At 44.1% G+C, this 21,172-nt stretch overlaps 1 protein-coding gene across 3 annotated transcripts in view; it reads left to right on the top strand.

Annotated features, from left to right (window-relative positions):
- The window catches only part of LOC121270875 (myozenin-1-like), a 48,029-nt gene extending 33,393 nt beyond the window's left edge, over nt 1–14,636 (top strand). For 2 of the 3 annotated variants that reach the window (XM_041176434.1, XM_041176433.1), the window contains exons 5-7: nt 1,708–1,755; nt 2,639–2,822; nt 14,043–14,636. In XM_041176434.1, the coding sequence (XP_041032368.1) occupies nt 1,708–1,755; nt 2,639–2,822; nt 14,043–14,274 (464 nt within the window). In that variant the 3' untranslated portion in view covers nt 14,275–14,636. The remainder of the gene's footprint in view (nt 1–1,707; nt 1,756–2,638; nt 2,823–14,042) is intronic. The other variant, XM_041176435.1, reaches the window with a different exon arrangement.
- Nucleotides 14,637–21,172: the final 6,536 nt, after the last annotated feature.

A 21,172-nucleotide genomic window follows, 5' to 3' on the forward strand; every position in this document is an offset into this window, starting at 1 on the left:
GAGAGAAGATTGGCAGTAATGGTCATTGTGAATTTGTGGAGCCCGGAGAAGCATTCCTTAAGCTGTGAAAGCTTAAGGAATCCTGGAATCAAATCCTTGAACGCTTATTGGAATTTGTGCGTTGCAAGCCTTGAACAGGACAAAGCAATTTAGGAGTGAACATTGAAATGAAGTCTGCGATCAGTTCAGGCAGCTACTAGGGCTGCCTAAAACATAAAGGCCCCAACCAATTTAGTAGCAACCTGAACTCTTGTGCAGATAAGGCACTAAATTGGTTATCACTGTGCTTGATTTAGGCCCATTAAATAGGTGCAACACTTGTAACCCTTCTTTGTGTAAATTTGGATCTAAACAAGGGGATATTTGTGAAAAATACTTTCACTTATCTAGTACCTTTCAGGGCTTCAGGACTTTACAGTCACTGAAGTACTTTTGCTGAAACAATGTAGTGGTTAGATTGGACAGGTTCATTTTTTTTTCCAGAACTGCATCATATTTATGACAGGATTTTTCTACAGTTTGTTATTGGCAAAGGACTTGAGGAAAAATGAAGAAATTCCAAGGTTCCAAAAACTGATGTCAAACAGCAAGAAGCTTTTTTAAAAATTCATTCTTGTGATGTGGGTGTTGCTAGCAAGGAAATATTTATCGCCCACCTCCAGCTAACTTGAGAAGGTGGGCCTTCTCCTTGAAGTTTCCACAGGATCTTGAGCCAGACACATGAGAATGTTTCTCATTTTGTCTTGTGTTTGGCAATTACCTTCAATATCCCAGAGACAGGGAGAGAAAAATCAGCCCAGGATTCTGACTGTGTGTGGCCATGATTAGGCTCAGATGTGAGGCATCTGACAGTCGGTTAGCCTCATTGGCTAGGCTGACACTTGGAATAATGGCTCTTCATCTGTGTTATGACCAGTGCAGTTGGTAAAGCTGAGTTATTTAAAAATCCCAGAGGGAAACTTTAAACAGTGGTCATAATCTATAGTTTTAAGTGTTATGTTTGAGATGCAATTCTAAATTCAGGAATCAGATCCCCAATTCTCGAGGTTTTACATTAAACGAAATGAAACATTTTATTAACTTACACAGGTTAAAATATATATACACATGGCTTCAAATTACTACTATCATAACTTCTAACAATTTCCCAAACTAATCTCCATTAAGGCAACAGCAACCCATAGACTTAACCAAACACCAAGCAAAGCATTTTCACCCTACGAATTCAAAATTAGGTTCTTTTCACTTTGGTTCCTGTGGAGACAGATGTTTACAGCTGCCTTTTGATCTCACATTGCCTCTGCCCTGCACACACAACACTGCTAAAGTTGTACCGACCACCACCCACTGAATGTAAATTCTCATTGTATCACCAACCTCTGAACTAAACCTCTCTAACAATAAAACCCCTTTCATAGTACCAATTTTATTAGTAATATAAACATATTGCTTGGTATTTGCTAGCTAGGTGTCAGTTTTTAAATCCACTTCTTGAATGCTCTATTCAAAAAATGCAAATACATCTCTCACATATCAAAACTAGTACACTATCTCTCTTACATATCAAAGCACCCAGACTAGCTGGTTTTAATCCACTTAAGACACACCCACAGACTAAACCTCTATTTTAAAAGAAAAATCTTTTCCAAAGTTTTATATACATTAATAGCTTCATGACAATGTATAACTGTTGCAATTGCACCTCAGGACAGAGGAACATCATCAGAGAGGAACAAAAGAAGAGAAAACGGAAAAGTACAACTCCCATTTGATTACAGCTCTTCTACAATGTTCTATGATTTAAGAGCAATGGAATAAAACTAAGTACACAGTTTCAATTTAAAGAATTGTCTTTCCATCACTGACCAATGTGCAAGAACAGCAGGAAGTGAATGAGGTGCAACAAACAATAGGTGAAAAAAGAGACGAAGCTACATTTGAGATGGGGAACTCAAATAAAGATTGGCAATAATATGAAAAATAAAGGTTCCCAGAGGCACTGGTCCATAAATCATAGAATCAGAGCAAGTTTACAGCACAAAAAGAGGCCACTTGGCCGGTCATGTCTGCACCGGCTGAAAAATGAGTCATCCAGCCTAATCCTACTTTCTAGCATTTGGTCTGTAGCCCTGCAGGTTACGGCACTTGAGGTGCGTATTGAAACGCCTTTTAAAGGAGTTGAGGGTTTCTGCCTCTACTACCCTTTCAGGCAGCGAGTTCCAGGCCCCCACAATCCTCCAGGTGAAAATCTTTCTCCTCGTCTCCCATCTAATCTTTCTATCCATACCTTTAAATCTATGCCCCCTGGTCACTGACTTCTCTGCTGAAGCTAGATGACCGTCCCTATCGACTCTATCCAGGTCCCTCACAATTTTGTGCATCTCAATCAAATCTCCCCTCAGCCTCCTCTGTTCCAAGGAGAACAACCTTTCCTCATAGCTGCAATTTTCCAGTCCTGGTAGCAGCCTTGTAAATGTACAGAGAGGTAAATGTGATTGCACTGTGTATCTGTGCAATCGATAATGTTAACCCTCTGTCACTGTTGTGTGTTCAGAACTATAATGCAAAAATATTTTCACGTTAACACCCATGACCGTTCAGCCCCTCACCTTTGGTTTTGCTATTTCCTTGTTTGCAGGTGGAGCTGATGGTGGAAAGGAAGCTGGAGGAACAGGGAAAAAACACATTACGATATTGAAAACCTATGTGTCACCCTGGGAACAGGCCATGGGCAATGATCCTGAACTGAAGGCGACCATGAGTTTACACATGGCATCTCCATCTGTTCCATCCAAGCAACGTTCTTATAAATCTTTCAATAGGTGAGATTTCTATCGCCAAGATGGCAGAATGAGCCAGTTTCCTCCTTCCCTCCCCAGTCCCCGCCCACAAAAATGAATTATCTGCTGGTTGGATCACCCGCAGGTTATACGGAATGGAAACTGGGTACATCGGGCAAGTGACCCACTCCGCTGGAGCAGTGATCCAGTCCGCTGGGAGCGAAGCTGAAAATGGCGCCCCCTGCATGACAATTCCACACAAACAAATGACGCAATTTGATAAAGTCCCACATCTGTGATTTTAGTGTATTGCTGACCCATGTTCAAGTGCTAGCCAGGCCCACGGAAACTGGGAGCAATCCGTGATTTCTCAGGTAATTGTTGGAAACTTGGAAAAATCTGTCCTGTCAAGTTTAGATGAAACCCTCGTAATAACGTTTAACCACATTCAAATCTTCTAACCGGTTCCTGAGAAGCACAAGTGAAAGGAGCATCACAGGCACTCAGTGAAGTTCATATTGCTGGATCTGAAGTTTGACTTTTCCATACCAGGGAAACAATCCAAGCAATCTGCAGTTCACTGGAGTAGGTCAGTAAATAGGTGACATGAGGCAAATTGAATTAGCTACCTCAAGACTGTTTCTGAATGGTTTATAGGCAATGTTTCCTCCAAGCTACACGGTAACCCTAAATTTCCCACACAGACCTGGCACAAGTTGGCCTATTTACTGCACATGCTGCAATGAAACATATTACCCACGCATTCTACCCCATCCCGCTAAAAAAAAAATCAAGATTATGTTGTTCACAGGACTTCTAAAAAATAATTACGAATTTAAAATAAATATAAAAACGGAAGCATTTTTCTCTCTTGGAGTCTGGGTTGGAATCCCTTGCATCTTCCTGAGTGTGGTCCAGGCTCCTGAAGGGAGTTACTTAAGGAAATGAAGGAATTTCTTCCAGATTAGTTTGTTATCTGGGGTGCAGAATGGGGAAAGAAATGAATCAAAAATGACATAGGGTGGGATTGTCCCAAATTTGCCCCCAGTGTGGTAGCAGGTGGGGAAAACCACACGACGGCTTTTCACGCTGTATTGTCCCTAACCCGCCGTATTATTTATGCATTCCCGGGAAAAATGCCGTTTCCATGGTGGGCAGGCTCTCATTCGCCCGCCACGCCATCATCTCACCGCTTCAGTACGCCCGGGCGCTATATTTAAAGTCTAGCCGCGCGCACACATCTCAGTGCTTCCAGCCCACAACTGCTACAAAGAAGACATGGCCCTGAAAGGCAAAAAGACTGCAGCCCCCTGTTTCAGTGACACGTCCCTTGAACACCTTTTGGACACAGTGGAGGCTCATCGCGAAATCCTCTATCCGCTCTCTGGCCTCAGGATGGGCAGCGACATGACCAAACAGGCTTGGGAGGTGGTGGCAGCAGTGGTCAGCACCAACGTCCTGCAAAAGAGGCCAGCTACCCAGTGCCGCTAGAGGGTGAATGATCTCCCCTGTTGCGCCAGGGTAAGTCACTTTTCTCATCACTCTCAACTCACACACTCACAAACCCATCACACATCCACAGCACCCTCACTCACTGCCAGTTCAAGGGACATCACCATTCACTCTCTCACACACACCTTCACTGTCCTCATCCCATCCCTGGGACCAGTCACCACCCACACATGCCAGGCATCCTTATCATCTGAAACAGAAATAAAAATAGCTGGAAAATCTCAGCAGGTCTGACAGCATCTGCGGAGAGGAATACAGTTAACATTTCGAGTCTGTATGATGAAGAGTCATACAGACTCGAAACGTTAACTGTATTCCTCTCCGCAGATGCTGTCAGACCTGCTGAGTTTTTCCAGCTATTTTTATTTTTGTTTCAGATTTCCAGCATCCGCGGTATTTTGCTTTTATACTTATCATCTGGCCTGGCAGGCATCCTGCTTACACTCTCTCCATCTCTATCCATGCAGGACAAGCTGGCACACAACAAGAGGGAGAGGTCACAGACCGGTGGAGAAATGCCTGAAATAAAGGTCCTCACAGTCTTTGAAAACAGCCATCCAGCTGGCCGACGAGGATCTAGAACATTCCTGTGCTGAAGGTGAGATCGGCGGTGCTCTACCAAGTGAGGATCCAGCAGTGCAACATCCATCAGACAATCATACTGTGAGTGATCTGTCCTCTTTCACAGGCCACTGCCATTGCTTCTGCAGGCACCTCTGAGAAACAGCCGACTGATTCCATGACCCAGGGCCTCCAATCAAGCCCCAAAGAAACCTCTAAAGAGGAATCTGAAGTCCTGTCACAGCACTCACCCACACCTCCTTGGGACCTCGCTTAGAATAGCCTCGGGATCACAATCTGGTGAGCACATCACACTGTCTGATCCACAGCAGGCAGAGGCAGGGACTTACCAGGTGTCTGGCACTCGGAGGACTGCTGGAAGCCAGACATTTGCTGAGTCCAAGCCAGATGACGAGCCTCTGGCCTCAGTCATGTCACAGTTGCTGGAGCTGCAAAGGGATAGCGCCAGCATGCCAATACACCGAGATCAACACTGGTAGGATGGTGGTTGCCATGGAGACCTTGGTCCAGAATGTCGCTCCTGCACTGCTGCGTGGGCTCAACTCCATTGCTGATGCCATAGTTGGTCTCCAACTGTGTGTTGCCAGGGGGTTGTGGGGCAGCTTGATCTCACTCCAGCTACCCCTCCTCCTCAAGGACTCAGCCTGGGCCCCTTGGGCACCCATAGGGAGGATGAGCAGCAGGTGGCTCCCCGAGGCCATCCATCCAGGTGACTCCAGGAGCGTTCGGCCCATCCGAATCCCCTCTTCCTGTAATCTCAGCAGCTCCAGCTCCACAGGCCGAGGAGGGGGCCATTGCCTCGCAGCAGGACCCCAAAAGCAGGCTGGTGCCCTCCAGAGGATGCCCACCAAGGTCATCACTGACAGTCAGCAGGCTGCCTCCACCTCCAATGTGGATGTCTGGGGAGCACCAAGAATAGCAGCAGGGTTAGGAAGGTTAAGAAGGTGTTGTTGCGCAGCCTGAGCATGGGTATTAATCAGTTGTACAGGCCATTTACTATTGTCAATAAACTCCCAAGAATGTCCCCCTGCCTATGGCTCCTTGTTCCGATGAGTAGTGTTCGTGTCACTCAGATGTGAAACCTTTCTGTGCAAGATAAAGGCAGGCGTCTCAGTCCAGGCCTCTTCCCTGTACTTTGTGCAGCCTTCAGACCAAAGTGATGGTCCAGCCTCACACTCCCTGGACACATTACTGATGCCTGCACCTTAAAGAGTGCTCTCAGCACCTATAAGATGGGGCTGGCCCCCATCTCTTCAGTATCTCTGACCAGGGACACTGTGCTCCTGAAGGCGACAGGTGCTGAAGGCTGACAGAGGATCAGATGCTTCTAAAGCTTCATGGCTGCGTCTCTATGATATGACCCTGATCACAGAGCACAAGTGAGCTGCCCTCGGCCAGATAGGAGTCAGATAATCAAAGAGGCTGTGTGAAGAGCTATGGAGCATCCTCACTGCATGTTGTCATCATCCTCCTGAAATTGAGCGATTATTAGGGTCTCCACTGTGCCTCCATGACAGGAGCATTCTCACAAAGGGTATTGGCGCTGCCATAAGCCAGAGTGGGGTCAAATGTTCACAGGTGCAACGTGAGGATCTATGGGGTCTCCACACTGCATGTCATCATCATCCTCCACAAATCTAGCAGCTATGAGGGTCCCCACGTGTGTTCCTGCCTCGTCTAGCCAGTGTGTGGGCCTCATTCCAGTCGTCGCCACCTTGGAGGATCTCCTCACCCTCACCCTTGTCAGCATACTCCTCGTCCGAGGAGACCTCCAGCTCCTCCTCAGCCAGCTCCTGCCCCAGTTGCAGCGCCAGGTTGTAAAGGGCACAGCAGACAACGATGATGCATGACACCCTCTGCGGACTGTATTGCAGGGCTCCACAAGACCGATCCAGGCACTGGAACCTCATTTTCAGCATCCCAATGGTCTGCTCCACCAAGCTGCGAGTTGCTGCATGAGCCTCATTATAGCGTCGCTCTGCTGCAGTCTGAGGCCATCACACAGATATCATCAGCCACATCCTCTGTGGGTAGCCCTTGTGCCCAAGGAGCCAACCCTGCAGCTTCTGTGGACCCTGGAAGATGTCAGGGATCTGTGGCCGACAGAGAGTGTAGGAGTCATGCACACTCCCTGGAAACCGTGAGCAGGCCTGCAGGATGCGTTTGTGGTGGTCACATACTAGTTGCACATTCAGCGAATGGAATCCCTTGTGGTTGATGTAGTTGGCCGCGTGTTGTGCTGGAGACCTGAGCACCCTGCACCTGTGGGAAACTGAGATCTGGGTAAATCCAATCGCTCTTGCATCCTGGCTGTCACGGGTGAAATGCACAAAGTTGTGTGCCCCCACAAAGGTGGCATCCGTGACTTCATGGATGCATTTGTGGGTGGAGGCTTGTGGTATCCCACAGAGTGCACCTGTGGAGTCCTGAAAGGAGCCACTGGTATAGAAATTGAGTGCTGTTGTCACTTTCACATCCACTGGCAGTGGATGCCCTCCCTGTCCCCATGGCGCCAAATCCTGCAGGAACTGGCAGATGTGACTGGCCAGTTCCCTAGACATAGGCAGTCTTTGGTGACACTGGTTCTTAGTCATCTGCAGGAAAGAATGGCGGCATCTATAGACCTGGATGTTGCTAAGCGCCGATCAGCCCTGAGGATGCTGCTCCTCCCTCTGCGCAGCCATACACTTCAGTCGCTCTCTCCTCTGTCGTCTTCACTCTCTGTATGCCATGGGGCATACAGCTAGGTCACCAGGCTCCATAATCCTGATGTACTCCTCCTGTGGGATGAAAGAAAGAAGCACATGGGTTAGCATGAGTGTACTAAGAACCTGTCCTGGTTAATGCGAAGGCTCCTTAAAGCATCATGGAGAGTGCCGGCCACCACTTGGATGGCCAGAGGTTAGTGCACTGCTTGGCTGCCTGAAACCCCACCCACGTCTGTCCCACTCCACCTGACCGATTGGTGGCACCTTTGTCCATTGCACTGCACGCTGTACTCTCAGCTCAGGTGTAGGCATTCTCCTAACCTGTGCTGCAAGACAGCGCTGTTGGTTTAAACCAGGGGGGACACTGGTCCAAACTGGGCTGATGACATTGCGAGGGGCTGTGAGCATCCCCACCAGTGATTGCTCCATGGCCCAGCTTTAGCAAGGAGATTGTACAATGTGTCTAGTCATCCAACTGTTCAGCAGTCCACTAAAACGCTCATTGGTTTGCATCCCTGTGCTCGAGGGATGAAAAGCTCTGGAACACCTGGTGGCATTTTGATGCCTCTGCGTTGCTTGAGTGGGCAGGGAAGCTAGAGGCCCGACTCCAGTCATATCAATGGCTGCGCCTGAACAGTCTCAGCTGCAGAGGAACGATCACTTTACATAAGGTGTCCCTAATGTGTGGCCGCTTCCGTCGCCCACTCTACCCCCCACCCCAAATGCTTGTGCACTACATTCAACTGCAGGGCAGCCCTTGCCCACCCACCAATGCACCTCAAGCTTGAAGTCCAACAAGCGACCCTGGTGAGCACTGCGCAACGTTACTGTGTACCCACCTCCGAGTTCCCCTCAAATTGCAGCCCACCAAGTCCGTGTCTTTTATAAGCTGTTGTGAAACACATCAGTGTGCTTTCCTGCCAACGTGGGCGGACGATCTAGCGCCGGGGTGGTGGTTGGGGGGGCGGGGGGGCGGGGATGGTGGTGGGGGGCGGGGGGATGATTCTGGTGGGCAGGCTTAATAATAACATGCAGATGTATTACAATGAGGTTCCTGACATCTGATGGTGGGAAACGTGGCCCACCATTGGTGGGCTGAGCTGACGATCGCAAACTGGTTTCACGCCATCGTGAAACCAATCACGCCATATTGTCCGCTCACGCCTGACGCCGGCAGGCACAGAAAATACTGGCCATAGTCTCACTCACCCCCACTTGAACAATGCATAATGGAGGTCTTCACCTTCAAAGGGAGGACAATGAGCAAACCAAAGTGGTATAAGCATTGATAAGAGAAATCCCACAAAAAACTTTGATCATTTTTCCACAGAGAGTGATGAAGTGACAGAGAGGATTTATGAAGGTAAAGCAGGAGATGTTTTGTATAAATGGACTTTCAAAAGGCATTTGATAATAGTACCTCATAACAGTTTCTTTGAAAAAAGAACTACGCAGCACTAAAGGGACAGTGGTAACTTGCGTATGAAGTTGGCTAAGAGATAGGATACCAAGGGTAGTCTTAATGGCGGTTGTCTTAATTGGAGAGAAGGATGCATGGTCCTCTGAGTTTGGTATCAGGACAATTGATTTTCTTATTATATATAAATAAACTGGATTTGGGTACAGGGAGTAGAATTACCACATTTGCAGATGATACAAAATTTGCCAATGTTGTGAATAATAAGCAGGGTAGTAATAGACATGAGGTGACAGACTGGTGAAATGAGCAAATACATGACCAACATATTTTAATGCAGATAAGTGTGAAGTGATGTACTTTGGGAAGAACAACATGAATAGACAGCAAAATCTAAATGGTTTTGAGAGAAGTGGGTGCAGCAGTGAAGGAACAGAGGGACCTGCCGGTACATATTCACATATCTTTGAAGGTGGCAGGGCAAGCTGACAAGGCAGTTAAAAAAGCATATGGGATACTTGACTTTGTAAATCGGGGCATTGGATACAAAAACAGAAAGTCGTGTTCAATGTTACAAATCTCTGGCTAGACCTCAGCTGGATGGATTATGTGCACAATTCTGGGCACCACACCTTAGGAAGGATGTCAAGGCCCTGGACAGGTTATGAAGGAGGTTTATCAGAATGATATCAGGCATGAGTGACTTCAGTTAATTGGAGAGATTGGAGAAGCTGAGATAGCTTTATCTGTTCTGAGGAAAACAAAGGGGGAAAACCTAATAGAGGAATTTAATATTATAAGGAGTTTTGATAGACTAAGTAAAGAGAAACCATTTCCTCTGACAGGTAAAAGTCCTCCAAGTAAAATTGACTAAAACATATAAATTGGCGGGAATATTCCATGAGATAGAAACATTCCTAATAAAAGACTTTTGAATCTTTGCCTTTCTCATCAAATATTAGATCAAGAAAAGAGAGCAGGAAGGCCCAGACTGATGCTGACAGCCAATGTAAAATTCAAAATGATACGTAGTCCCTCCCTATTGGACTGGTAATCCAGAGACCCAAGGTAATGCTCTGGGGACCTGGGTTCAAATCCCACCACAGTTGATGGTGGAATTTGAATTCAATATATATCTGGAATTAAAAATCTAATGATGACCGTGAAGCCATTGCCGATTATCGTAAAAACCCATCTGGTTCACTTATGTCCTTTAAGGAAGGAAATCTGCTGCCCTTACCCAGTCTGGCCTACATGTGGCTTCAGACCCACAGCAATGTGGCTGACTCTTAAAAATGCCCTCTGAACAAGGCAATAAGGGATAGGCAATAAATGCTGGTCTAGCATGTGAGCCCCACATCCCACGATTAAATAAAAAAGAACACTCCCAGGCTTCATTGCTCTGGCTCACTGAAACAGCTGTAGAATAAAGAAAATCATAGCGATGGAAAATAACCATAGGTTTTAAATAAACAAACACAAGAATGCACATTCATAGTGTGATCTGCCCTTGGAGATGTGCATTCATTTAGAATTTAGCACAACACAATCATCTTGTACTTGGTTTCCTCCATTGGTAAACGTTGGTGAAATCGATAATCAGTGCATTTTTCTCAATCGCTAAGTCAGCTGTGAGAAATATTGTAGAGGAAAGCTTGGAAACCCTTTTTTTATTCATTCATGGATGTGGGCATTGTTGGCTGGGCCAGCATTTATTGTCCATCCCTAGTTGCCCTTGAGAAGGTGGTGATGAGCTGCCTTCTTGAACCGCTGCAGTTCATGTGGCAAAGGAACACCCACAGTGCTATTAGGAAGGGAGTTCCAGGATTTTGTCAGGATGGTGTGTGACTTGGAGGGGAACTTACAGTTGGTGGTGTTCCCATGTGTTTGCTGCCCTTGCCCTTCTAGCTGGTATTGGTTGTGCGTTTGGAGGGTACTGTCTAAGGCGCCTTGGCGAGTTCCCACAGCGTATCTTGTGGATGTTACACACTGCTGTCATTGTGCGTCGGTAGTGGAGGGGGTGAATGTTTGTAGATGGAGTGCCAATCAAGCAGGCTGCTTTGTCCTGGATGGTGCCAAGCTTCTTGAGTGTTGTGGGAGCTGCATTCATCCAGGCAAGTGGAAAGTATTCCATCAAACTACTGACTTGTGCCTTATAGATGATGGACAGGTTTTGGGGAACCAGGAAGCGAGTTACTTGCCACAGGATTTCTACCCTCTGACCTGCTCTTGTAGCCACAGTAATTATATGGTGGGTCTAGTTCAGTTTCTGGTCAATGGTAAGCCCCCAGGATGTTGATAGTGGGTGATTCAGCGATGGTAATGCCATTGAATGTCAAGGGGCAATGGTTAGATTCTCTCTTGTTGGAGATGCTCATTGCCTGTGGCACAAATATTTCTGGCCACTTGTCAGCCCAAGCCTGGATATTGTCCAGGTCTTACTGTATTTGGACATGGACTGCTCAGTACCTGAGGATTTGCAAATGGTGCTGAGCATTGTGCAATCATCAATGAACATCCCCTATTCTGACCTTATGATGAAAGGAAGGTCATACAAACATATGAACTAGGAGCAGTAGTTGGTCACTTGGCCCTTCAAACCTGCTCCACTGTTCAATAAGATCATGGATGATCTGATGTAACCTCCCTCTTACCCCGATAACCTTTCACCATCTTGTTAATCAAGAATCTATCTACCTCTGCCTTAAAAATATTCAAAGACCCTGTTTCCACTGCCTTTTGAGGAAGAGAGTTCCAAAGACTCATGACCTTCTAAGAGAAAAAACTTCCCCTCATCTCTGTCTTAAATGAGCAATCCCTTATTTTTAAACTGTGACGCCTAGTTCTAGATTCTCCCACAAGAGGAAACATCCTCTCCACATCCACCCTCTCAAGACCCCTCAAGATCTAAAAGGCTTCAATCAAGTCACCATTGATGAAGCAGCTAAAGGTGGTTGGGCCTAGGACAGCAACCTGAGGAACTTCTGCACTCGATGCCCTGGGACTGAGATGACAGACCTCCAACAACCACAACCATCTTCCTTTGTGCTAGGTATGACTCCAACCATTGGAGAGTTTTTCCCCTGATTCCCATTGATTCCAGTTTTGTTTGGGCTCCATGGTGCCACACTTGGTCGAATGCTGCCTTGATGTCAAGAGCAGCCACTCTCACCTCACCTCTCAACTTGTGATCCATAAAGCCATAAGCCTTTTACGGGCCATAAGCCTGTTGTAGGGCATGAGCTCTTTCCGCTATTTGTGCATAAGTATACAAAGCACTTCCTTTTACAGGGGATGAGTTACAGGTATATTGCCCTGGTGACTGCATCCTTGTTTGTTTTCATTGAGAAACAAAGGTGCAGGTCCAATTAAAATAGAAAATTTTGGAAAAACTCAGCAGGTCTGGCAGCATTTGTGGAGAGAAACAGAGTTAACATTTTGAGTCTGTATGACTCTTCTGAAGAAGAGAAATGTCCTACTAATTCTGCACTAGTTCTGAAGCCCTTCTGAAGAGGAGTCGTACAGACTCAAAACATTAACGGTGTTGCTCTCTCCACAGATACTGCCAGACCTGCTGAGTTTTTCCAGCATTTTCTATTTTTATTTCAGATTTCTAGCATTCACAGTATTTTGCTTTCGTCACGCAGCACCAATTGTTGAGGCATAACATCCCATTCACTGAGCCAAGCAAAAGCTTAAGCAATGAACCGTAATCTATGCTGAATAAGTGTAACCATTTCGGATTTGTGACTCCTGCTGAGCATTTGGGCTTATTGAATGTTAATTGAGAAGAGGTTTGGACTCCATTCCAACTTGCTCCATATTTATTGTCAAGCTCCACACATAAGTTATCGTCACTTAGGAAAAGTACCAGGCAGTAAGTAATGCCTCGGGGGAAGTCTACATTTTCAGGAGAAAAAATGTGGAATAAATGAAAAGGAAGAGTTCAATCGAGGGTCAAATCATCAAACAAGCTGATGGTTTCCCTCTCTTCCAATCCCCTTTCAAAATATAATATGTGTGTATGTGTTTGTGTGGCTGGAGAAAGGGGAAGAATTGTTAGAAAAGCCCTTCTAAACACAAGGTGTCACTGATAGAATCAAGAAGAGTCCATTTTGCGTGGTTTGCTAATGTTTACTGGCAATCAGAAAATGCTTATGTCACAACTTTTGTTGTTTACCAGTTATCAAACAGCTGCCCGAGGTACCCAGTCCACAGCAGCTGCTCTGTTATAGACAGGCTGACTAGCAACCCGTCTGGCCATTTGACTGGAAGGTATTTTGTGATTCAAGTGAGCGCAGGCTGAATGACCAGTGTTGGCATTACGTTTTCCAAAAATCTTTTAAAAATAATAGTGTCAAAAAGGGCCTGTTTTACATATAACTGCCCAAAAGACGGTGAGAGTTTGAACAGTACACTTCCCAAAGTTTCTGGTAAGTGTATGTGACCTGATTAGCTTTCTTAAATTAGACTGTTGCTCTGTGACTTGATACAGCCATGTCACTAGATATCTCAGCTTAGTTCTGAATTCTCTGCCGACATTCTTCCAGCCAAATCTGCCTTACTTAAAGAACTGCAGTCACCCTGGAGAAGAAAACACTTTCAAATAAATCTGAGCTGCATTTCAGATTAAACAAAAAAAAACCTTCACAAATGACAGCATCTTGAGAAATCTTGGGCATCATGTAAATATTTAATATCCATTACCATTATTAAAATATAGCTGTTTTCAATAACAGCTGTGCTCTACATCACGGCATTAGAAGCCTATAGCACTGAAACTGGCCATTCTGCCCAATTGATCCATACAAGCCCTTCCCCACAACCCTCTTCATTTAACCCTATCAGCATTTGTAATCATTAATTATTTCTTCATTGATTGTCCTTGAATAAATTCAATGGCAGAGTTGCTTATTTGCTTTACACATCAACGGGAGGCTGGCAGCATACTTCCAAACAGGGTGAAAGGCTGGTAGTGCCCTTCTAAAGCATTGTTCCAGTATTATAATTTAAAATTGAACCTGCGTTTAAAATCCTTTTCAGAACTGCCATGCCATATGGAGGGTTTGAAAAAGCAGCCAAACTGATGACATTTCAGCTCCCGGAATTTGATACAGCTCCTCCAGAACCTGAGCCTGTGGTCGTATTCCACCAAGGTATCAGCTGCCGGCCAAACTTTAACAGGACCCCTCTGGGCTGGACTCCAATGAGCACAGATTCTTTGGTTAATCTTGGAATAGATCTTGAGCTCAACGCTGAAACTGATGACTTGTAGGAGGTTTGGACGAGCGGCTTAAAGTCATTTGATTTGAGCACTCGTTTGGCCTTAGCTCAGGAGCACTTTGAAAACATTGTATTAGGAGTGACATTTGGCTAGAATCATCAGTGTATCAAGATGTAGTCTTTAAAAGCTGATGGCTTCTCAAAACCTCTTGCCTCATCCATTACTGATACATTCTGTTCCTTTACTCAAATACAGATCTAGAACAAGTTTCAGGTTCCTGTGACAGTTTACATGGTTGAAGTAAGAGTAAACAAAGCAATACATGATAGAGATACATTTTTGGCTTGGATGTCTCTAAGATAGTAATGTTATCAGGCAACTATTTTCTAAACAAAATAAAAATTTAACAAAAATGTTGACTGTATGGAATTCTTTGTATGTGAAACATGGCCATGAATCTTGTAAATCATTGTTCACAAATTTGTACTTGATGTACCAAATCCAGTCAGTCACACAGGAAGTAGTTGTCCCAGTTTAACACCAACAACAGAAACCTTTATCTATATAGCGCTTTTACTGCATCCCAGGTTATTAAACAGGAGTGTTATTAAATAAAATTTGATACCCAGCCACATGGGGAGATATTAAGGTAGACGACCAAACATTTGGTCAAAGAGGTTGGTTTTAAGGAGCATCTTAAAGGAGGAAAACAAGGTAGAGAGGTGGGGAAGGAGGAAATTGCATAACTTGTGGCCTTGACAGCTAAAGGCATGGCTGCCAATGGTACAGCGATTTAAAATTAGGGATGTTCTGGAGGCCAGAATTGGAGGAGGGCAGATATCTCAGAGGATTATGAGACTGGAAGAAGTTAGAGATAGGGAGGGGCAAGGCCATGGAGTGATTTGAAAGCAAGGATGAGAATTTTAAAATCAAGGCATTACTTAACCAGGACCAATATAGATTAGTGAGCATGAGTGATGGGCAAATGGACTTGGTGCCAGTGAGGACATGGGCAGCAGAGTTTTGGATAACCTCAAGTTTTCGAAGTGTAGAAAATGGGAGGTTGGCCAGGAGTGCGTTGGAATAATCAAGTCTCAAAGTAACAAAGACGTGGATGAGGATTTCAGTATCAGAGGAGCTGAAGCAAGGGAGGAATTGGGTAATGTTCAGGAGGCATAAATAGGCAGTCTTATTGTGTATTGTGCAGCTGTGCCATATAGTGAAATGCTAGATTGGTGCAGGCCATTGGAATATTAATCAATATTTTATTGATTAGTCTTAGGTTTGGCTATGGTGACTCCATTTTATCCACATGCACTATTTTAACAGAACATCCCTCACAGACACACAATACGGGTGAATGTACTTTGTGTGCATACTTACTGAACAAACATCTACTCCACTCAGTAACCAAGAAGGCAAAGTACTCAAAGCTCAGTAAAACAAAGGCACACTCTGCATACTTGTGCAAATGTGAATATTGAGATCACAGATCCAACAAAGATGGCTCTAACTCATTTTATGCTCATCAGAAGTGTCAGAAATGCAATTAGCCACATGGTTGCTCAGTGGCAGCACTCTAGTCTCTTGTCCCGGAGTCAGTGGTTACAGGTTTAAGCCTTGTTCCTGAATTTGAGAGCATAACCTCACATGAGGCTTCAGTGCAGCTCAGAGGGAGTGCCGAGTTGTCTGAGACTCCACCTTTCAAATGAGGTGTTAAATTGAGTTCCTGTCTGCCTGTTCAGGTATAAGATCCAATGGTTCTTTTTTAAATCAAATACAAGAGTTCTACTGTTATCTATTCATCTCTCAATCAACACCATCAAAACAGACAGGGGTGGGGGGTGGAATTGCTCTTGAGCGATTGGACAAATTACTCTCCCAGTTTACACCCAACCTATCACTGTTGCTCAAGATCAATTTCCCCTTCGATGGCTTCAGCACAGAGGGATAAAAGGGAATATGGGAGAGAAACATGGATGAAGGAAAACCCAAATGTCACAGATAAAGCGATGTGACTGGGGCCTGTCACACTCCATGTGCTTCCAACAAATATATTTGTTTGTCAACCACTGTAATAAAAAAAGCTACTCTGAAGGACAAATGTAATGTTTTACAGCAAGTTGTTGAGTGAAGAATAATCTTCAGAAGGAGAATGGAAAAAGGAGTAAAAGTAACTAATGGGGAATGGCTGTGTATTGAGAAAGCACAACTAGTATTGTGAATCTCTCAAACAAATCAGTTTCCTTTGTGGTTTGTTTCAATACCATGTTACCCCAATGATTTAGCACCTTATCGATTTCATTAAGAACCTCGGGTGAAGGACCCGGTCTCAATGCACAGGACATTCTCAAACTTGAGCTCAGTGATAGATGGGTTATAAATGAGATCGAGGGAACAGTTAGGGAAAAGGGAACACTAAAAGGGGCTCGAGAAACCATGGTAGACATTGAGACATTCACATATGATGTCTCTGAAAGGTGCTCCTGACAAACTTGATGTAGTTCAATGGTACATAAATGATGATAAAAGCCTCAGTAAATTGGCCATACATTCTCTGGAACTTGGAAGAATGAGAGGTGATCTCACTGAAACCTACAAGATTCTGAGGGGGTTTGATAGGGTGGACGCTGAAAGATTGTTTCCACTGATCGGGGAATCTAAAACACGGGGTCACAGTCTCAGGATAAGGTGCTGATCATTTAGGACTGAGATGAGGAGAAGTTACTTTACTCAAAGGGTGGTGAGTGTTTGAAATTCTCTACCCCAGAGGGTTGTGGGTGCTCCATTGTTGAATACATTTAAGACTGGGATAAACAGATTTTTGGTCTCTCAGGGAATCAAGGGATATGGGGAGTGGGCAGGAAAATGGAGTTGAAGCCCAAAGTATGACTGTGATCGTATTGAATGGTAGAGCAGGCTCGACGAGTTGTACAGTCTACTCCTGCTCCTATTTCTTGTGTTCTTATAAATGGGGGACTTGGGTTCAAATACTGACCTTCAGTCCTCCGTGATTCAAGACAACCTGATACATAGAAGTTCTTAAAGAAACACATTTCACTTTTATTTCGTATTTGTACATTCTGTTTTCTTAAACTCAAGCATAAATTGTTCCCAAGAATGTGCTTTGACCAATAGTATGAAACTTACATTGTGTCCAAGGAATTTGCTAAGATACTTCACCACAGACATTGTTGAACACAGAATGGTTGGGCCTTATTCTTTTATTACACTGGCAGTTAGGAGCTGCAGCAAATATGCCCTCTTTGCCATGCAAAAATCAAAATGGGCACTGCCTGTCCTCTGACTCTGCCTTGACAGTAATTAAAACAGTTTCAGCGAGCCTAATGCTGAGTTTAACGGCTTTGTATTGGCACACAGTGGAGTAACTTGCCTTTCAGGTGAAGTTGTAAAATTGTGAACATTGAATCAACCCCTGTTACACACCCCACCCATTAGACACCCCGTTTCACACCACCCATTGTACAACCTGTCTGTTACATGCCCCCATTACGTACCACCCATTATACACTCCATGTGTTACATTCCCTGCTTGACATCCCACCCATTACACATCCTGATTTTTCTTTTCATTGAATTTGGAAGTATCCTTCAGCATATGATATGATGCAGCACAACATCACTGAATGCATGTAAAATAGTTCATGAGTAAAATCTGACCTGACATTAAAAACAAAATAGCGAATGAGGCACTTTAAGCTCAGGGTTCCCTTGTGTTCATCATGTTATTACTTCTGACTGTTTACAACATTGTTTGGACTACACTGCAACAGCTCTGGTTGGGAATGTGCAAGAAAATACCAGCTGTTTCTTCAAATTTTATTCCTATGATTCAGAAAAAAAACATGGTAACTTCCAATTGTAATGTAGCTGTGTTGAGGACAGTGAATATAATCCAAGACTCCATTAATTAGAAGGAGTTACAAGTCATTAGAAAGAATATTAAACACAATTCATTTGCAACAGTAGCTGCAGTTGTTGCTTTCTTTCAACACAGATAGTGTAATACTACAGTATTAAGTTCTGGTTTAATATCCATAGGTAGTTAATTGTTAGGATCAGGATAACAGATTGGTAACACAGCAACAATTATTCTTGAAATTGAAAGGAAAAAATCTCTTAATGAAAGAAAGATTTGCATTTATATAGCACATTTTATTAACCCAGGAGATCCAAAAGTGCTTTACAACCAGTGAAGTAATTTTTCAAGTGCCAACATTGTTGCCTTGTGGAAAACACACAGCCAATTTGCACACAGCAGCATGGCACAAACAGCAAAGAGATAATGACCAAATAATCTGTTTTAGTGATGTTGATTGAGGGATAAACATTGGCCTGACAATGGGGAGAACGTTTCTTTGAAATATCACCATGTGATCTTTTATGTCTATCTGAAAGGATAGACAGAGCCTTAGTGTAACTTCTCATCCAAAAGAGAACACTTCTGACAGTGCAGCATTCTCTCAGTACTGCATTGGAAGTACCAACATAGATTATATGCTAAGGATTTTGAAGTGAGACTTGTACCTACAATCCTGTGACACAGAGGTGAGGGTGCTACACTTGAGCCATGCCTGATAGAACATGATCAGATGGTTCCAGATTCAATTTCTAGTCTGTGCCTAGTTTGCTGACTTTAGCTGGAGAGGATGTATCATTCCCACTGTAAGTTCCTCGGGCTCAAGAAGGGGAAATCAGCCAGGATTCCCTCTTCTGATCAAAGGTGAAGAGGTGCCCATATTAAGTGAGTATGGGAGCAGGCTACAATGCAATTTTTTTTCTTTATTCTTCCATGGGATGCGGGCATTGCTGGCAAGGCCAGACTTTGTTGCCCATCCCCAATTGCCCTTGAACTGAGTGGCTTGCTAGATCATTTCAGAGGGCAGTTAAGAGTCAACTGCAATTCTGTGGGTCTGGAGTCACAGGTAGGCCAGACTGGGTAATTCCTCTCCATCAACAAATAATCTCACTGTCTAGAATCAAACAAAAAGTTACGGTGAATGACCATTTTCTAGACCGGAGGGATGAATACAATGGTGTTGGCCAAGGTTCAGTACCAGGGTCCTGCTGTTTTTGTTATACAGTAATGACTTGTACTTGGGGGTACAGGGCATAATTTTGAAATTTGCATATGTTATGAAACTTTGAAGTGTAGCAAACATGGGAACAATGAAGAAGATAGGGGAGGTGGTGGTCTAGTGGTATTGCCACTGGACTGGTAATTCAGAGACTCAGGGTAACGATCTGCGGACCAGGGTTCAAATCCCACCACAACAGATGGTGGAATTTGAATTCAATAAATATCTGGAATTAAAAGTTTAATGATGACCATGAAACCTTTCTTGATTGTCATAAAAACCCATCTGATTCACTAATGCCCTTTCGGGAAGGAAATCTGCCATCCAGACCCACTACAATCTGGCTGACTCTTAAAAATGTCCTCTGAACAAGGGCAATTAGGGATGGGCAATAAATGCTGGCATGGTCAGCAATGCCCACGTTCCACGAACGAATAAAAAAAAATGGATTTCAAGAGGATATATTCAGGCTGGTGGAATGGGGGAACTGACAGCAGATGAAATTCAACACAGGAAAATGCGAGGTTCAACAGATGAATGAGAAGAGGCAATACAAGTTAAATGGTACAAGAACAGAAAGATCTTGTGTACAAATCTTTGAAGTGGGCAGACACATTCATAAAAATGTTAATCAAGTATATATACTTTATACTTTATCACACTATGAGCGGAATTGTATCCAACAAAAGTCAGCATCCTTAGCCCGGGGTGGGAAAGATCTGATCATACTGCTATATAAACATTACTCGGACTGATTCACCCAGCACAGCAATACATAACATTTTTCAGCACAGGAACAGGCCATTTTTTCCATGCTGGTGCTTATTCTTCACTCCTCTTGTCACTCTTCATCTTACCCAATCAACATACCCTTCTATTCTTTCCTCTCTACTGTGTTTATCTAATTTCTCCTTATTCACATCTGTTCTATTCATCTCAAGCACTCTTTGTGGTAGTGAGTTCCACATTCTTGCCACTCTCTGCTTAAAAATCATCTCTTGAATTCTTTATTGGATTGATGAGTGGCTTTCTTATGTTTTTGGCTCCTAGTTCTGGTTTCCCTCACAAGTGGAAATATTTTCCCTACATCTACCCTACTGTACCCCTTCATAATTATAAAGACCATTCCTCAGCCTTCTCTTTTCTAGAGGAAAGGATCCTAGCTTGTTCAATCTTTCCTGCTGGGTATAACATCTCAGTTCTGGTCTCAATTTTATGGATTTGTTTGCACCTTCTCCAGTGTCTCTATTTCCTATGTATAATATGGAGAACCATGCACAGGACTCGAAGAGCAGTCCAATGAAGTTTATCACATTTCTCTGCTTTTTAATTTTATCAACTTGGAAATGAATCAAGTGCAGCACACTGTAGCGATGTCCTTATAGGATTCTGTCAAATCAGCAGAGTGGATAAAGCCACTCAAATTTCAAATTAAACTAATTTTAATGAGCACACAAATCTAGGCTGACAATCCAGTGCAGTATTGAGGGAACAATGCACTGTTGGACCTGCTGTCTTTCAGATGACATGGTAAACTGAGGCTCCATCTGTCTGCTCAGGTGGATCTAAAAGATCACCTGAGGCATCTTTTGCTTTATCTGGAGGTTGAAAATGAACCATGTTTGTAGGGACACGATGTACAAACCTCTAGATAAAGGGGGGAAAAAACATGCCCAACATCACCCCCATCCTGATGGCCACCTTTGTGTGCGGCTGCATCAAGCTGTGCATAGACCCTTGGTACGCAAACACCAAGTGTCACCAGGATTCCCTCTTCTGATCAAAGGTGAAGAGGTGCCCATATTAAGTGAGTATGGGAGCAGGCTACAATGCAATTTTTTTCTTTATTC

Source organism: Carcharodon carcharias, chromosome 28, assembly GCF_017639515.1.
Source record: "Carcharodon carcharias isolate sCarCar2 chromosome 28, sCarCar2.pri, whole genome shotgun sequence".
Taxonomy (NCBI): domain Eukaryota; kingdom Metazoa; phylum Chordata; class Chondrichthyes; order Lamniformes; family Lamnidae; genus Carcharodon; species Carcharodon carcharias.